Source organism: Peromyscus maniculatus, chromosome 21 (assembly GCF_049852395.1).
Source record: "Peromyscus maniculatus bairdii isolate BWxNUB_F1_BW_parent chromosome 21, HU_Pman_BW_mat_3.1, whole genome shotgun sequence".
Classification (NCBI taxonomy): Eukaryota; Metazoa; Chordata; class Mammalia; order Rodentia; family Cricetidae; genus Peromyscus; species Peromyscus maniculatus.
The window spans coordinates 43026383-43042310 of NC_134872.1; the positions used below are offsets into that span (position 1 = coordinate 43026383).

The window sequence follows — 15928 nt, forward strand, 5'->3', positions numbered from 1 at the left end:
ATGCCAATGCTTCCGTACTTAAACTGTTCAGTTCACCTCTCTGTAGCACTGTCATTTAAAGGCTGTGACACCAGAAAGTGCATTTCTTTAAAAACTTACATAAACCCAGAGTTTAACTCTAATCCTGCTCCGTGGCTCTTCTCCCTCGTCCTCCTCCCTCCCGTCTTTGGCACACTTTATTTTCCAGTAAAATAAAGAATGAAGATGGATTATTCAAAACTGATAACAGTAATGGACCGTCATATAATGTGTTATTGAATTTGAGTTCTGTGAATTATGTGGTGGAGAGAAATTCGCCTGCTTAAGTATAACAGAAATCGCTACTGTGTTCCTATAATTCTTCAGTGTAATTTAAGAAAAGTCCACTGTCCATATCACTATCGACTAAAAGGTAAAAAGGTACCATTAACTGGCGTGACAGCTCTCGATGAGCCTACCGAGGGACAGAGATGAATGTGTCTGCTTATAACTTGTTTGGCATGATTCCACGGGCAGGTGGAGTTTGAAAATAGTCTTTCACCTGGACATGTGATCAAGAACTCACCAAACAGGCAGGTAGCCTGGAGAATATTCTGTCTTTCTCTTTAGGAGAGAGGTTGCCTCAAATCATTTTTTTTTCTTTCTGAGGGCTTTGAAGTTCCACGGAGCTGATAAAATCTATTTTAATCAGTGATTATGTTCAAAGAGGAGACAAGCTGGAGGCCAGGCAGGCTTTTTGTTCAGATTGGCCGTCTCTTCCACTTATCTGCTGTTTTAAAGAATTCATAATGAGCTTTTGGAAGTACTGATAATATTTATTGGAGGTTTTTTCTTTCTTTTATAATTACTAATGAATTTTACTTGTAATAACTTATATAACTCTTGTTGGAATGTGAAAAAGAGAGGTTTAGGAATTTATCAGTAAATGAATTCTTTAATTGAAAAAAAATCACAGTTCTCACTTAACCACTAAGTAGTGACAATGCAGAAAAATTTTATGTTTTCATATATACAACACACATCTAATTATTTGTAAGATGTGAAGTCCCAAGGAACAACAGCTTATTTCCAGTGACATTAATATTCATGACATGTTGGGAACTCCCTTCATAACATACAAGTTTTTGGATTCTTTTTAGAAACAAGGTTACTAATGATTTTACCTAATTTAGTTCAGTGAATTTTTTGAGCACCCATGGTACACAGAATGACTATAATTTGGTACTTCACCCAATTCTGTGATGTAACAGAGTGCATGGCCTTCACATACTATTTCTTTAGTATGATGGATTGTTGGTAATTATATCTGTATCAGTCAGTCATGAAGAATTAATACAAATGACCTTGACCTTACCTGCCATGTCTGCACTTTATTTGAACTATATAAAACAGGAAAGGGTCTATATCTATATTGAATTCATCAGCCATTTAACAACCTGAACAGGTCCAGGACATGCACTCTAGTGTCTGAGTTCTAAAGGTAGTCATTTGCATCCAGATTATTCTACATTACTCTTAAGTAATTTTTAAAATTAACACTAATCATATGGTTTCTGACAATATTTTCAGGCATTTCCACCAGGGGGCACTCCCCTCATTGAAAGCTCTGGGCCAAAAAAAAAAAAAAAAAAAAAAATCTGAACCGGTAGACCGTCTACACTGGCTGCTTTAAAGCTCTTTGAATGTCTGGGTTTGGAACACTGTTGGAGAGTCAGCTTACTCCAGGCAGGAAGCTTGCATCCACTCCAAGGGGTGATTAAGTTTGGGGGAAGGGTTCTGCAGAAGCAGCTCCTATGCTCGAATGGAAAGGCGTGCTGACTTCCCACCCAGTTTTCTCCCAAGTGATGACCTGTCTTTTAGCTGAGCCACACCCTGGCTTAGTGTTCTGTTCACAGGACTTGAGAGAAAGTGTTTCCGTGGGTTTTTTTCATAGGTTTGACTTTCTCACTATAGTTCCCTGCTATGAGATATGGGAATATTACTTTGTCTTTTTGAGATTTTTGGATGTCTATTAATTTCAAGTACTTTCGTATAGGAAAAGCCTAAATACTTACAAGGGTATCTTTTGCTCTTAATTTTTTTAATTTACTGAATAGTTAGTAGCCTCATGCAGATTGACATTTTACAAAGTACCATGCAATGGCGACTTTTAGCAAAGGCCCCTCAGTGCCTTGGCTGAAAGGACCCATGGCCTTGATTATGTAGTAATGTTCATCATAGCCCATCATGATCACTAGAATGTACTCTAATGTCCTTTTTTTTTCATTTCTGTAGTGTATATCCATGTAATTGTTTTAATGTTTATCAACAACTTAAGATAAGGCATTGGGCTAAGCTGAAAAAACTAACTGTTGAGGATTTCATGGTGGTTTGTATATACTCAACACTTCCATCTATTTATGCATTCTGATACAGTTGCTATATACTGCATTACCAGCCACATTTTTTTTTACTGGTTTCCTTTTTTATTAATTTTTATTGAGACAAAGTCTCACTGTGTAGTGTCTTGGCTGGCCTCAAAAGCATGCCCTGTTTGAACCTTCCTAGGGATGGGTTATAGGATGTCACCATGCCTGGTTTCCAAGGTTTTGCTGCTGTTGTTTGTTTTTTAAGTATGTAATATTTTGCAGAAACAATAGCACAGACGTTGTGTGTGATTTGTATGTTCATTTCTATAAGACACATCAGGAACACTCTAATTAGTTGGCTCAGTACAAGTTAAACAGCTGGATGGTTGTCTGCCTGTTTGAATCTGAGTTCAGTTGATAGGACGTTTTGTTCTCAGTAGACCCAGCTGCAGTTACTAGTTAGTATCATGGCCAAAAGGACAAGTGCCTCAGTTCTTAAGTAACGTTTCTTATGAAGGTTCAGACATAACAGCCAGGTTTTGATTGCAGTAGACTAGTTGAGAGATTTTTTATGATTGACTCAATTCCCCATAGCTTGTCGGAGGTTTCTTTCCCCCTTAAACATCAGCTTATAAATCAAATGATTTCTTTTAAAGGGACATTGCTTTTATCCTATCTGTACCCATGTGCTGTATCAGGCAATGTGATGCACTCACTTGAGAAATTTGGAAGAAAACCAAGAAACCAAAACAATCCCCAAATGTTAAAACTTTGGGGAGTCCATTTTGCCTTCTCTCACTCAAATGAACATGTTTGACCATTTCTGCAGGGCTTGGGTGGGGTGGCTTGTCAGGTTCTGCAGAAGTCTTCGTTGTGACTACTGTGAGTTGCTAATATGTCTGAGTGAAGGGCGCAAGCTTCTCGGTGTCCCACACACCACCACATGCTTGAGATTGAACACAGAGCTCCTTCATCTTACAGGCTTGGCTGCACTTGTACTTCATACTACCCTCCAAATGCATCAGGAGGAAATCAACCATTTAAAAGAAAACTGTTTTAGTACTACATTGTTAAGGGAAGAAAAACATCTTAAGAGAAGTTCTAGTAGTGTGTGAGTTTCTACCGTTACTAATAGTGATCGTTTGTTTTCTAGAGATTTGATGATGTTCTTTTCAATATGTCAAATTCTGGGATAGAATTTTACAGTGTGGAAGAGTTATGTATTTCAGGTTTGATCTGTGGTTTCTGAAGTTCAGATTTTTCAACCTGTTACCTACTGGTGTGGTATAGAACCTTTTGCAATCACTTGTAATCTGTTTCCCTTAAACAGCAAATTCAAGTGGCTAAATGTGACACTTTGTTATTTGAAGATTAAGGAATAACAAAATATTCTCTACATAAACAAAAGTCTTAGTGGTCTTGAGTGATGTGTTGCAGCTCCTTTTCTGGTATCTTCCTCAAATGCTCAGCTCATTCTTCTAGAAATGGCTTTGTGTCTGCTGTTGGTCGCCCTGTGCCTTTGTCTCCCAGCTTGAGAACTGAACAGTTCAATGCTGTTGTGCTATGGGGATTTCACTTACTCTTAACTTCCCTCCACCATCTTTCTGTGAAAGATTTCACGGCAAGTTAAGCTACTCAAAGGAAGGAGACCAATTAGGCCGGTTCAGTTTCTGCTATATGTAAAGCAGATGCTTAATAAAATCAAGGATACAATTGAGGCTCTCTTCTCCACTATTTCAGTTGTAGCTAATATATTCCTGTAGAGACAGACTCAAGGCCTCTGACTGCTCACTTTCTAAAGGCTGTGGAAAGGGCATGGGATAAGACACTCCCCACCCTCTGGCTAGAGCAAGGAGCAAGCTCACCCTGTGTCTTTCTTCCCCTGCAGGGATTGCTTTCTGAAATCCTCCGAAAGGAAGAGGACCCCAAGACTGCATCCCAGTCCCTGCTGGTAAACCTTCGGGCTATGCAGAATTTCTTACAGTTGCCAGAAGCCGAAAGAGACCGGATATACCAGGATGAGAGGGAAAGGAGCTTGAACGCTGCCTCTGCCATGGGCCCTGCCCCGCTACTGAGCACTCCGCCCAGCCGTCCTCCCCAGGTGACCCCGCCTCTTCCCTGTCGTTCTTTCTGCTTGCCCTAAAAACATTTCATGATTACTCACAACAAGAAATCGGATAAATAGATACAGATTTTTTAAAGTTCCATAAATTTGCTTGAAATTTTCATCCCAAATCACTAATTTTGATGGAAAACAGTCCAGTTCTAATTAGGAAAAAGAAAACTGCCTTGTGTCACTCTAAGCCTTTAGGTTCTTGATGGTTGAAGAAGTGACGTAGCTACCTGTACTGTTGTTATTACAGATGCATTCTGTTCACCTCAGAACAGAAATAATAAGGCCTGGTTACTGTCATTAGTTTGAGGACTGCCATTTGAATAGTAAATAAAAAATAAATAAGTAATTTCATTTATATTTATGCTTTCCAATACGGACTGCAGCTGGTACCAATTACATATCATCTCGTTTGTAATCTTTCATAATTAAGTTTAATACAATCCTTGAAGGCAGCTTTAAATGAGACTGATAAAGAATTCTGTCTGAATTCCCAGAAATGGGCACATTTTCATTTTCTTCAAAATGTTCCACTTTTTAGGAAGGAAAAAATGAATCTACCTTCCAGTTAACTTGATTGTGCATTGCTGTTTTAAATCAAGTCTTAAACTTACAACTACTTATAACTACTGTGAGAAGTCAAGAAAGGAACTCTCAGTGCAAACCATTAGATGGAAGTTCCGTAGCTTGGACTTAGAATCCATAAGCAAATGTGTTTTCTCCCATGTTTAGTCTGTGGAAGGTACAACCCGTACAGCTAGGATCAGCCTCCGAAGTTGTTTCAGAAGTTGAGTATGGAACGTAAATTCAGAGTATTCATGGAATATAATGTCATAATCATGTGTTGATTTCTTTTCATCAATAACCAACAAAAAGTCCATGTATTTCTAAGTACAGAAGTATAGGAAAAGCCCATCCAATGGTGAGAAATGAAGCTGTTACAGAATTCTACACGTGAGGACCGGACACACTCCAGCTGTTTGTTGAGGTTCTTGAACTGCTGACAGAATTCTCTAAAGAAATTATTTCTAAAATCCGTTTTTAGTGAAAATCAATCTGTCTTAATGTCTGTAGGAGCAGGCTGTGAAGATAATTCTGTTCTTTGAGAAGGGTCACAGTGTTCATACATAAAGCTGCCCGGGTACTCATAGCTACTGTGTTTGGTTGGTAATCTCATCTATAAAATAGTTCCTAAAATTCGGAGTTAGGAACTCTGTAAATATGTATATGACTTGTGTAGGTTATTATATGAAGAAGTCTAAGACTTTCAGTGTTCCCCACATCCTTTCTTTATACAATAACCATCCAAATGGGGATTTTACACTTGGGAGCATTAGCCTGCCCTTACCCTGTCTTGTTCTGAGGTGTTTAAAATACTTCTTTAATAACAATATGACTTTTAGCACTGACTGTCTTCTCTTTTCAATATGCCCAGTTATTTAATTTAGTGCTTAAACAGCTTTCATTTTGTAGAATTTGGGAAATTTTATTTTCTAAATATGGTTCTGATGATCGCGCTAATCCTTATTCATTGACTGTTATCTGAGCCAAAGTTGTATTAGTTCTTAAGTGATATTTCTTTTCATATTCTTAAGATACTATTCAATAACTTTTCTGTGTGTGTATTTATAAAGACACCATATGTCATGCTATATGGGGTAGAAAACATATGTAATTTACTTTATCCTAAGTTCCAGATTTCCTGGTTGAGACACCCATCACTGTATTTGTTCTCAAAGGGCGTTAAGACTAACCAGGCTCATAGTTGGGGTGTTCAACTAGAGGTGAACATAGGAAGTGGGTAGGCACTGTAGCTCCTTAGTGAAATGCTTCCAGATTTCTCCCAGCGTGGTTTTTTATTGGCTGTCTAACCAAATCCAGAGGTGAGTGTCTGGTACATGTAGTCTGTGTGTCTTATTTGTTCTTCTGTGAATCCATTTGCATTACTTAATGTTGTAACAGTGCTTGCTGCCAATTGGTTACGTTCTACCCTTTAAGCAACACTTTAAATTAAAAAAAAAAAAAAAGGATCTGTTTATCTCACTGCAAAATGAGTAGAGTTGGAGAAAGCGTGCTGTCGGGCTTGGGGAGTTAGAACTGTTCAGAGTCAGCAGTTGAAGTTCAAATGGAACCCCCAAGAGAGATTCATGTGCTCACTACAGGTAACTAAACTGTCTCTGTGGTGTCTTCCACAGAGACAGCCTGCAAAACTGTCTTCAGTTTTGTGCATTACCAGAGAAAAGCCTTTGTGAAATCACTATGCGTTTCATTTCCTGTAAAATAAAGAGATTTGAAACCTGTTTTGAGACAAATCTTGATTTGGGCTTGAACTCTGATTTTTCCTGAAAAACAAAACAGCAATCCCTCCAGAGGTGAAAAGCAGAGGTCCTTGGGGACTCATGGGACACCCTAGACACTTAAGCCTGGGAGACTGGAATCTCTTTCGCTCCTACAGCATGTAGCTCACATTTTGGGAAGATTTTAGTGTTCCTGGGGCATCCTAGACCAAGGTGCTAAACTATTGAGGGACTTAGATTTGAAGCCATCTTTAACATGAGACTTCCTTGGATAGTCTCCAGAAAGATGTCCTACACATGCCCTTCTGGGAGACAGCCATGGTGCTCTGCCCCTAGTGCGACCTTTCTTGGGTAATCCAGTGGAGGCAACCATGATGGCCATTGTCCTCTGTCTGGAACTGAGTCAAACCTAATTGTCAGCAGCATACTTTTGTAAGTTTCATGCTGAAGTTAGAAAAGGGAAAAATATCTTGTGGTTGATGATGGCTCCCAGTTTTCTAAGAACCTTCACATGCATTAATTCATTGAATCCTGATACCAACCTTTTGCTAGGAGAAAAATGAAAAGGCTGAATGAAAGGTTTTAGTTAAAGTTTTCAAATCCTAATTAAATTTGTTGCATTTTCCTTTACCTCAAGACATCTCATCAAAATACACAATTTTTAGGAAAAGGATGAAAGTCAGAGAAAACAGGAATTTGTGTTGTTAGATTAGGAGGAATGTTCGAAAATGTTGTCTGGATGAAGTAAATTAAATGTTTGACAAATGATCTATTTGGAATGACTTTTCACAATGATATTTCTGGTATTTTAAAGAACATTCACCTTCAAAACATTCATCATAAGAAAATACATCTTGGTCTGTCTTACAGACTTGTTTTCTGGTTATGCTGTGCAAAGTTGCTTAATGATTTTAATAGAGAGATTTTTATAAATAAAAATTAGTGATTATTTCCTGGGGAATGATTTGTCCTACAGAAAAGATAGGCTTAAACTAATGCCCTCTACCATAGGCATTTTCTTGTGTTATTTGTGTGTTTTTATACATGTTGACTTCTGGAGTTAATTTTACAATTTTTTTTCCCGAGACAAGGTTTCTCTGTGTAGTTTTGCACCTTTACTGGAACTCACTTTGTAGACCAGGCTGGCCTCGAACTCACAGAGGGCGGTGGTGGCACACACCTTTAATCCCAGCACTTGGGAAGCAGAGCCAGGTGGATCTCTGTGAGTTCGAGGCTAGCCTGGGCTACCAAGTGAGTTCCACGGAAGGCACAAAGCTACACAGAGAAACCCTGCCTCCAATAACCAAAAAAAAAAAAAAAAAAAAAGACTAATTTTACAATTTTAACTTCTATAAGAACTGTTTGACAAGTTGTGGTTTTTAAGTGAATTATACAGTTCTTTAAACTTCTTTTGCATCTCTTCCTGGGATTCTTTAGCTTCTTTCCAGGTAAGTGTGATGCTTCGCAGAAATGTATTAGAAAATGTACCAAGTCCATATAAGGAAATATATGTACCTTGAGGACTTTGGCTTCAGGTCCAGTTATGGGCATGAACTGATCATGTGAGGAGAGTGTTTTTTGTGGATTCCTGAGAAACATTAACGCTTCCCGTTAATGGTCATCTTGTAAAGGTCTAGATTTGGAAAGCAATATTGTTCCTACATAAGAAAGACAGGTCTAAAAAGTTCAGGCATGACACTGAAGGCAGTATTATATAGGACTGTTGTCCATCACTCCTAATTATGCCCACAAAATTATTAAGAAGAGGAATAGGAATACCTTGGAAAATAAACTTAGATTAGATTGTTAATATTAATTATAAAGCCATTAGCTTCTAAAACTTAGAGCGCAATGGACTAGACTCAGCAAAGGGCTTCCAAAACGCAGGCCCAGCATGTCTTGGTCTCTAAGACGTTTTCTAAGCAGACCCTCAGAAGAACATATACCACGTAACTCCCTGGTCTTTGAGATGAGCACAGATTTCAGCAAACTCAAGTTCAGAACTCAGCCTGGATCAGGAGGCAAGTTACTTCACCTCTGTGTAACAATGTTTTCAGTTAAAGTATAGTAGTCATGGAGCCTACTGTGGGTCGATACATAGTTCAAAGGGTTAATATACATTCACACATAAACCAGACAATAAATGCCAGTTTCTATTCTCATAATTACTAAAAGAACACAAAACTTTAATTTTGCGTATGTAAGAACCATATGCTTGTAGGAGCTTCTCCCACACCAGGTACAGCGCATCCAGCCAACCAGACCAAAGTGTGTTAGTCTCATAAGCCTGAAAGTATGATGCATTTAGCAATCAGAGAAGAAGCAAACCAGGATTTTCATGTAAAGTGTGTGCGCTGCCGCACAATTCCGTGAAACCAAAAGCAGACCCCGGTGCTGCGGCCTGTCCCTACACGGGAGGGTAAATAGAGGCCCCCATTCTTAACTACTTCCCTGGCGCCACCGTAATAATGGAGTAGTGTGCCCTACCTTGATAAAAGCTATTCCGATTGCAACTGCATTTATTTCACCTCCTGTGCTATTTGTGGAGAAGAGTGAAGAGTAGTTTGTTTTGCCCGGGATGAACTACTTTATGAATTTTAATGGATGATATAATATTAAAAGCTAAACCAGGATTAAAGAAGATTTTTTTTTTGTACTAAGCAAAAATAGTACTTAGTAGAGTGGAATAGAAAAGATTTTTGTTTCCATTTTTTACCTGGGGAAAAAATCAGCTTTCATATTTTGAAAAGCTGGCCAAGTCAGTTCCCCTTAAGCAATAGCTTGTGTTTAGGAAAAAATGTGGTTCTAGAATTCTAATGGCTTATCTATGATAAGATGCATATCTGGGCCAGCAAGAAGAGCTTTGCTAAATACTTTTTCACTGAGTAATGCAGCCAGGTACTAACTGTGTATTTTTAAAGTTTCCTCCACGTTCTTTTCCTTCGTGCTTCTCCCCACCGCTCAACCCCCACCCCTACCCGAGGAAATGAGTATTTGGTTGGTTTTGTGATTTAGGATTCTTGCTTCTTGGTTCACATTGTGAATGCTTTATAGAAAACTTAAAGAAAATTTTAGAAACAGTATTACAGAAATTTAAACTCTCCAATTTAATTTTTACAAAAGAGTGAAAATTGTAAGACCAGGTGAAATCCCAAGTTTTCTAAAACCAGAGCTGTTCCTGTTGCTACACAGATTGCTACCGGGGAACTGTTTCTTCCAGTGTGATGGACTTCGGGCCCCCATTTCCATAACATTCAATTTTCAAAGCAATTGAAATGGCTTTTCTCTTTCATTTAAGCAGTGAGAAAAATAGGTATTAGAAGGGACCCCATGGGGTGATCAAATCTATCCCTCTGCCTCAGAGCAAGACCACCCCAGAGCGAAGTTTCAAATCTCACCAAAGCAACTTTGTAGGCAATTTATGGTAATGTGTTAACTCTTCTGGCTCCTAAAGTGCTGTTTAGCAGATTATGGCTTCAAAGCCCTGTGCGTTCCTAGTGGCCTCCAGTCTTAATGTACCCCTTGCTGGTCTAGACCCAGAGCTGGAAAAGGAGCCCAGAGATCCTTGCCACTCCCACTGAGAACAGGTGACAGTGTTATCCACCCTGCGGTGCTCACCCTTCCTGAGGTGCAGCCCGCCATTGCACAGCCTGAGGCTTTGCTTCTGCTGCTGGGGTCTGGTGGAGGGCGTCTCCTTGTGTACCTTTCTCCTGGAAATAAGTCAGGGAAAAATGACTTTGCTTCCAGGCTAGAAGTTCGAAGGACTTAGAAGGTACATTTCATGGGACCTCTGTGTACTTTCAAGAACATAATCTTCAGGGGCAACCGCTGCTCATTTTCATGCAAAGTGGTTTTGGGAACAGTGAAATTAACATAGAACCTACAGGTTGACATTTATTATCTGAGTGTTTATCCTTACATGCTTTATTTTTCTGTTTGGTCTCCATAGAGGTCCCTAAGAGAGCTCTTTGTTTCCCTTTGCTGAGAAGCATGATCCTGCCTCCAGACTGAGATTTCAATTACATTTTCACCAGTTTCCTAGGAAAGATTCAGCTTATTTTTCAGAAGAAGATTTTCAAGACCGTTTCATATAACTGCATATAATAAAAATTAAAATTGGAATTAAAAATAATAGTATCAAATTTTTAAGGTTGAGACTTGGTTTTCAAACCCCCGGTCTTTGTTGGTTGAGGACATTTTTCTAGCCATCCCTGCTTATCTCCATTATCAAAGGCTTGGTACAAATTTTTGAGTGATTATACATTTTGAATATGTTTGTAGAGTCACTAAGGATATATTTTGTGTAACTTACAGAAATGTTCAATTACATTTTAAGAAACATTTTTTTCTTGTCTAGTTCTATAAGTCAGAAGGAAGTCATTCCATAGCAGAATGCCAGGAAAAGATGAAATAATCAGACAGAACAGCTTGGACATCACGTGTGAAAGGCAACCAGCATTTACAATAATTGAGCAAGGCTTTCTACCTGTTCATGGATGGATAGAAGATTTAAATATGCAGTTCTGTAAATGGCTTTATTATGGAAGATTTAAAAATGAAACATAAGAGGGAAAGGCATTTTAAAAAAGTCTGAAATTAAAGAGGCCATAGTATATAACAGCTATCAGTGAGGTAACTGTCTATTAGGCACTGGGCACCCAGCGAAGACACAGCACTGTGCATTATGACTTTAATTGTGAATTTCCTTTGTTAGGGCTGAAATGGGAGGTAATTGGGAGACAATTAGTTTAGTGTTTTCAGGTCCTTGAAGCTCCTCTCTTTTCCAGAAAACTTACTTTATGGCATTAATTTCCTGGTTGTCATCTGGCAGTTGCTGACACATTACAGATGCAATCACCTGTGACGGTGTGACTTCCTTAACTTAAGCAATCTGATCTCAGGGCAATAACGAATGTTGAATGACTGCACTGTTGATCACCTTGATCATAAAAGGAGTAACGGTGCCCAGCTCGGATACCCAGCCTGAGAAGCTTTGAATCAATTTGGCTAATGAAAAATGACAGCCATGTTCAAAATGTTTTGTAGGTGAAAACAGCTACTCTTGCCACTGAGAGGAATGGGAAACCAGAGAACAATACTATGAACATTAATGCCTCCATTTATGACGAGATTCAGCAGGAAATGAAGCGTGCTAAAGTGTCCCAAGCACTGTTTGCAAAGGTTGCTGCCACAAAAAGCCAGGTCAGTACCACTGTCGGGCCTTAGAACGTTTATCTGCGATGTCTGTGACAGTCAACGAAAGACGTGTCTGTGTTCAGTGAGTTGGCATTGCTGAGAGGCTTGGCCTTCAGTACTGTGTAGAGAGCTCTGTTGAGCAGTAGTGCTGGGATGTAGGTTGTAGACACTGGGTTTCCTGGACCCCCAGCAGCCACTCCTAGACCGAGAATTTCTCAGGGAGTCTCTGAGGCAGTTAATAGTTGCTTTATGAAGTGGACTATCCTGTGTACAGTTTACTAGGCTGGTGTTTCATAATAGAACATGTAGATTACTGTTGTTTCGTCATTCCTCAGATGACCTTCAATTTTATTTTAAAAGTATCATATAACTTCTTTTGCAACTAGTCTACCTACAGCTATTGGGTAGTTATTAAAGCACATACACCATTGCACACTAGTGATTTTAATTTTTCTGTAGTTGCACACAAGATAAATTGAACTATACCATACTCAGAAAACTTGTCCAACTCTGATAACTGCATAGTGTTAAACAGGAAGTCGCAATGGCTAGATCATAGAGCCTATTACCAGACCTCTTATTTAAATAAGACTTTCATATGTTGATAATTGTTTACTAGAATCATCTCCTTGAACAAACTCACAGTTGTCTATTAGCCCTTTACCAGAGCCAGGAATACTTTTTAAAAGTTTAGAATACAAAACTCTTTCACAAAAGGACTTAGTAACACTCTGGTGGGACTTAGAGGCACACAAGGGCTTGGGTGAGATTTGAATAACTTGAAATGTTACACAATTCTATTTTCATAATCGTTAAATGCTCTTTTATATAACATCCTAATTGTTGTCGATTTCTGATAAAATATACAATTCCAGGAGTACTTAGAGCATGAAAATGTATAGCATAATACTTTTTGGCTTTTCCTAAAATTTTACTTTGTCTGTATTAATAATGGTACTTAATTGGGGTTTTACTTTAGGAACATGTTGCTCCTGTTTAAGTTGTAGGCCGGATGAATACTTAAGGGATATCTTGGAAATGTTATATAAAAATGATTAAACTCAAGCTGTGGACTGTAAAAAATTATAGCTTTATAGGCCGCATGCCTGCCTTACCCTTCAATCACTGTCAAAGTGATAATTTCTACAATAATATGTTTCTTTTATTGTGAGATTCTAAACATCAAGTACTGTTTAAACATTAAACTGAATTGTTTATGTTAGTGCTGTACTCAGCATGTCATACATCAGGCCACCGTAATCTCTCATGGAATGTAAAATTCTGTCATGAATCATGGCTTGCATATCGGAAATTACTGTAATTTTGATTGGAAATTACAGGGCTCTTGAAATGTTTCTAATTATGATAGAATGTTAGAACCGCTTCAAACCTGTGTGCTTCTTCAGATGTCTTCATTTACATGCCAAGACTACGCGTTAAGGAGAAATGTCCTGTCTCACTCTACCCACCCACCCGGCACATTCTTGTTTTGACTACTTAGTCTAATTATGATGAGGATCTCTTATTTAAATATATATTATTTTGCCTTTCTTTCTGATCCTGCACCCCCTACCCCACCCTGGCCTGTCCAATTACATAATAGACTGCCTTCCTACAAAGGCTAGGCTCTTTCTCCAAATCTCCAAAATGGAGGAGCTATGTACACATTATTATAATCACGTCAGCCATGAAACAAAACAAACAAAAATTAATATTGAAGCTTCTCATTGCATATCACTTAGTTGCCTGGCACCTGTCCTTTAACTCCATCTACTACTCCTGCCTCTTCTCATTTCCTTTCTGATAAGTGCCTAGCTACCCATGGCTTGACTCTTTCTTAAGTGGTAGCAGAGACTCCCCACCTTTGGGCTGAGTTACTGATTTAGGAACCACATTGGCTAATTGAGGTCTGTTTGATGTTCTGTGGCGTTTTAAGCATCCTTGTCATTTTTACCCAGTCTTGTGTTGAACCTCAAGTCTACATTTCCGTAATGTTGGTGAATAGCTTCTAAGTGTCTCCCATCTCCATGTCCTAAGATTACCCCAGACATATACTCTTCTTATTAGTGACTGAAGAAACTCCAAGGAGCCAGGTAGAGGCTGTAGGCCAAGTGGTCATCTGGCTCTCATCCCCTTGAATAACTATTCCCAATCCCTAATGTATTCTACTTCCTACAGCATTTTTGTAGATTTTTCTTGGTTATTCAGTTGAGGTGTTCTACTGCCCTCTTTGTGAAAACACATGCAGAGATATAGGGATTACCCAGGAGTGAGAGTCCAGAGACTGTGTATATCATGACAGAGGAAATCTGACCCACACAGGTGGCTGCTGAATTTAGGTTTTGTTCTTCTGCTCTCATGTTTCATGAAGGAAACAGAAAAGCTAACAGAAAGTCTTCAAAACTGACCTTTACATGGTAAAAATTTATAACTTCTCAGATAATCATTTACGTCTCAGACAAGTGATCTAGGGCTCATCAGAAGGAAATTACATTCCTCCAGGTGGGGTGTGTATAAAAAAATATGTGCATATACGCCTTTAAGTTACAGAAGTGCTAGACACAAATGGACAGCATTTATGATGTGCTCAGTAAGAGATTCAGTCCTCTACATGCAGAAAAATGATTTATTTATCATGTATTTATGTGTTAGGAATACCTTCCATTTTAAAAGGAAAGCATGCTCCATAGTGACTAATGCATGAAGTATTTTGTCTACAAGGAGCCTACCCTTGTTGAGTCTGCCTTTTAGCCAGTACTACATCATCTCATCTCTTTGATGAATAATAGAAATGAGATTGTTTTAACTCTGAAAGAAATGTCTAAATGAAATACGCAGGTGAAGACTGGGGTAGGCTACTCTTGTGCTTGATTAGAAAAGCCAGCTCCCGCAAACCTAGAAGAGGGTGTTCCTTGAATATAATTCGAATAGCTACAAGAATACAGCTTCTATTTGGGACATTTAAATAAGCAGCAGTTTTTCCAGGTGAGTCAAATTGGAATTTTATCAAACATTTAGTCTGATAACATTCAAATTATTATGGGAGCAGGATTTGCTAATTTTACTGTTTAAAAAAAAAGTTGATTTGGGTAATAACCATTACCATGTCAAGGCTCGGTTACTGTTCATTGGCTTCAGTGTTTTCATATGGGAGATGGAAGTGGAGTTTTTTTCTTAATAGTGGCAGATGTTAGAATCTAATTTTATTCCACAGAAACCCCCTGGAGAGCTCTGAGACTTCAGGTGTGTGTCCAGCAAGGGGACATTAACAGCACCATAGGCCTTGCCTTGTACATGTAATTTTTACATTGATTGTGTGTTTGTAGAGTGCAGCCTACAGACCCAGCTGCATGGGCAGATTCGGGGACTGCTGCAGTGTCTCTGTCCTCATCAGGAAATGATTCCTCTTGCTTGCTTCACAGGTCAGGGTAGTTCTAGGTACAGCAGGGAGCCAGTGCCGTTACATTTGACCAGACATGCTTGCCGTGTGATCTTTTTCAATCTCCGCAGGGAGAGAACGTTGGCCACGGTGGGTTGGGCTGAATTAATAAGTAGAGTTTATTTTCATTTTTTTTATTTTTTAAACACACACAAAAGAGGATTTTTACTTAAAAATAGCATGACTTGTAGACTAGAGCAGACAATTGAAAGACACTTTTGTTGCTTCTGTCAGTTTCAGAGACTCTTGTCTGTGAAATGCAGGGCTGCAGTATGCACGGGAGGGACTCAGGTCTTCAGTGTTCCTTGGGTTTAAAAGAAATCAAGCATCGCTCTGACTTGTAGGTTTGGGTGGTTGAGATGTGTTAAATGCAATCAAACTGTCACACATCATTGGGGTAGAACTAGGCTAAAACATGTAGTGTATAAAAGAATTTATAGTAACAACAGCAGAAGTAAAACCAGGGAGTCTGTGATGCTGTATCCTGCCATGTTAGGGAAGGCACCGCCAGTTTTATTCAAGAAGATGCGCTGGGTAGAAAGAAGCTGGGTGCTAA

At 38.9% G+C, this 15928-nt stretch overlaps 1 protein-coding gene across 7 annotated transcripts in view; it reads left to right on the forward strand.

The window, feature by feature from the left end:
* The window catches only part of Satb1 (SATB homeobox 1), a 94068-nt gene that overhangs the window by 52363 nt on the left and 25777 nt on the right, over positions 1-15928 (forward strand). For all 7 annotated transcript variants that reach the window (XM_076557536.1, XM_076557535.1, XM_076557537.1 and 4 more), the window contains exons 8-9: positions 4216-4428; positions 11784-11939. In XM_076557536.1, coding sequence (XP_076413651.1) covers positions 4216-4428; positions 11784-11939 — 369 coding nt within the window. The remainder of the gene's footprint in view (positions 1-4215; positions 4429-11783; positions 11940-15928) is intronic.